Here is a 1,724-nt window from a genome sequence, read left to right as displayed (position 1 = left end):
ATGATAAACCTTGACCAATATTACCATTCGGCACCAAAGCACAACTCCAAATATATGTTGAAAAGAGGATCATCCATATTGTTTATTATTTTTTTTCTCCTTTAGTTTTCTATGCCTTTTACTTCTCTTATATTAAGTCATGAGCAATAATAATGCAATATGGTTGATAAGAATAATTTGCGTAATGCAATATGGTTGTTTAACAATAATTTGTTGTTTAATTTTTCTCCTTTTTTCTTTGCGTTTTTTCGCCTTTTCTTTTGCCCATTTGGAAATAATTTGCCGGACCGTACGTTTATTGACAAACACACACACATATATATATACGTATACGTATATACGATTTTTTTTTGGAGAACTTAAAGCTCTACACTAGCAATAATTGTACTTTTACTAGTATATATGGTAGCCATGTAGAAATTCGTTGATTTATTAGCCAAAATAATTCTTTACTATATAGTATCCACGCAATTGGCAAAAATTAAAGAAAAATCACCATTATCTGCAAGGAAAATAAAATCAAGAGCAAAATCATCACACCAATGATTTAATTTATTTATCATCTTGGAATTAAAGAATTTGAATCTTAAAACAAATTCATGTATTGTTAAGATCTTATGATCCCTATGAGTAGCTACAAAGTCCAAAAGCACAAAGGCCTCCACTACTGCACCTATTGTTGCACCCACCACAATGTCTCTTGTTAAAGGACGGATTGACACACTTTCCATTGCAACAAATCTGGCTGTACTTGCATTTCTTCCCACACTTGCCACAGTTATGACGATCTCTCAGCAAATTCACACACTTCTTCTTGCAGCAGCTCGGTCCCGGGCTGCCCTTGGCGCGACAAATCCTCGGAAACCTATTGCACGTCAACCGCCTGGTGTGCTTCCTCGGCGAGAACACCGAAAAGTGTTGCATTTGATCAGAAGAAGATTCTAACTTGTCACGATTAGTACTATAATTTTCTAGTTCATTTTGTAAGGCGCAAATCGCGACATCGGCGAAAATAACGGTGACAATCAAGAACATGTTAATGAGCTTCATTTTTGTTAGAGAAGAGAAATATTATGACTTGCGTCAATGGAAGAATTAATGCTTAATTTGGGAGCTTGGTGTGTGAAGATGGTGAGGTTTTGAGTATATATAGAGAGAAATTTTGGTATTGGCCAGTGGGTTTGACACGTTTTAGGCTACCTTTTGATAGTGTGTTATGTCCACTTTTAAATGCCAAAAGCGTTGAGATTTTTTATTTCACCCCTAAATGCATGAATCATGTGCTTCTCCTTTCAGATGCGAACACAATATGATCATTAAAAAACTGAAAATACCTGATCAAAAAGGCTGTACAAAAGTCAAAACTCAAAATAATAGCAATATAATAAGTGAAGTGTGTCAAATTGGTCAAAGCATATGTATTATGGAGCTGTTTAGTTTGTTGATTCGAGTTTTTAATTCGAGTTGAGATGTAACTTTATGTGATAGCTTTTTACTGTAGCAAAAAAGTTAAATATGATTGTTTCTGAGAGCTTTTTATTGTAGCAAAACTCGAATTATAAATTTAAATCGGTAAAATGATCAGGACTTCTATATACAATATTCACTATTGACACGTCTTTATGTGAGTATAGAATATGTATATATAGAGTTAATGTTTTGTGTTAGCAGACAATATGAAAACCCAATATTTCATTGGCCAGTGCAGTATCAATTGGTAGCTT

General features: G+C 33.9%; 1 protein-coding gene across 1 annotated transcript; it reads right to left on the bottom strand.

Annotated features, from left to right (window-relative positions):
* Nucleotides 1-624: 624 nt before the first annotated feature.
* On the bottom strand, nt 625-1,050 carry LOC21395694 (stigma-specific STIG1-like protein 1). Its single transcript, XM_010097824.1, has one exon. It carries the CDS (start codon nt 1,048-1,050, stop codon nt 625-627), a length of 426 nt encoding a protein of 141 aa, XP_010096126.1.
* Nucleotides 1,051-1,724: the final 674 nt, after the last annotated feature.

Source organism: Morus notabilis, unplaced genomic scaffold (genome assembly GCF_000414095.1).
Source record: "Morus notabilis unplaced genomic scaffold, ASM41409v2 Scaffold1436, whole genome shotgun sequence".
In the NCBI taxonomy this organism is placed as follows: Eukaryota; Viridiplantae; Streptophyta; class Magnoliopsida; order Rosales; family Moraceae; genus Morus; species Morus notabilis.
This window is presented reverse-complemented; position numbering and strand designations above follow the sequence as displayed.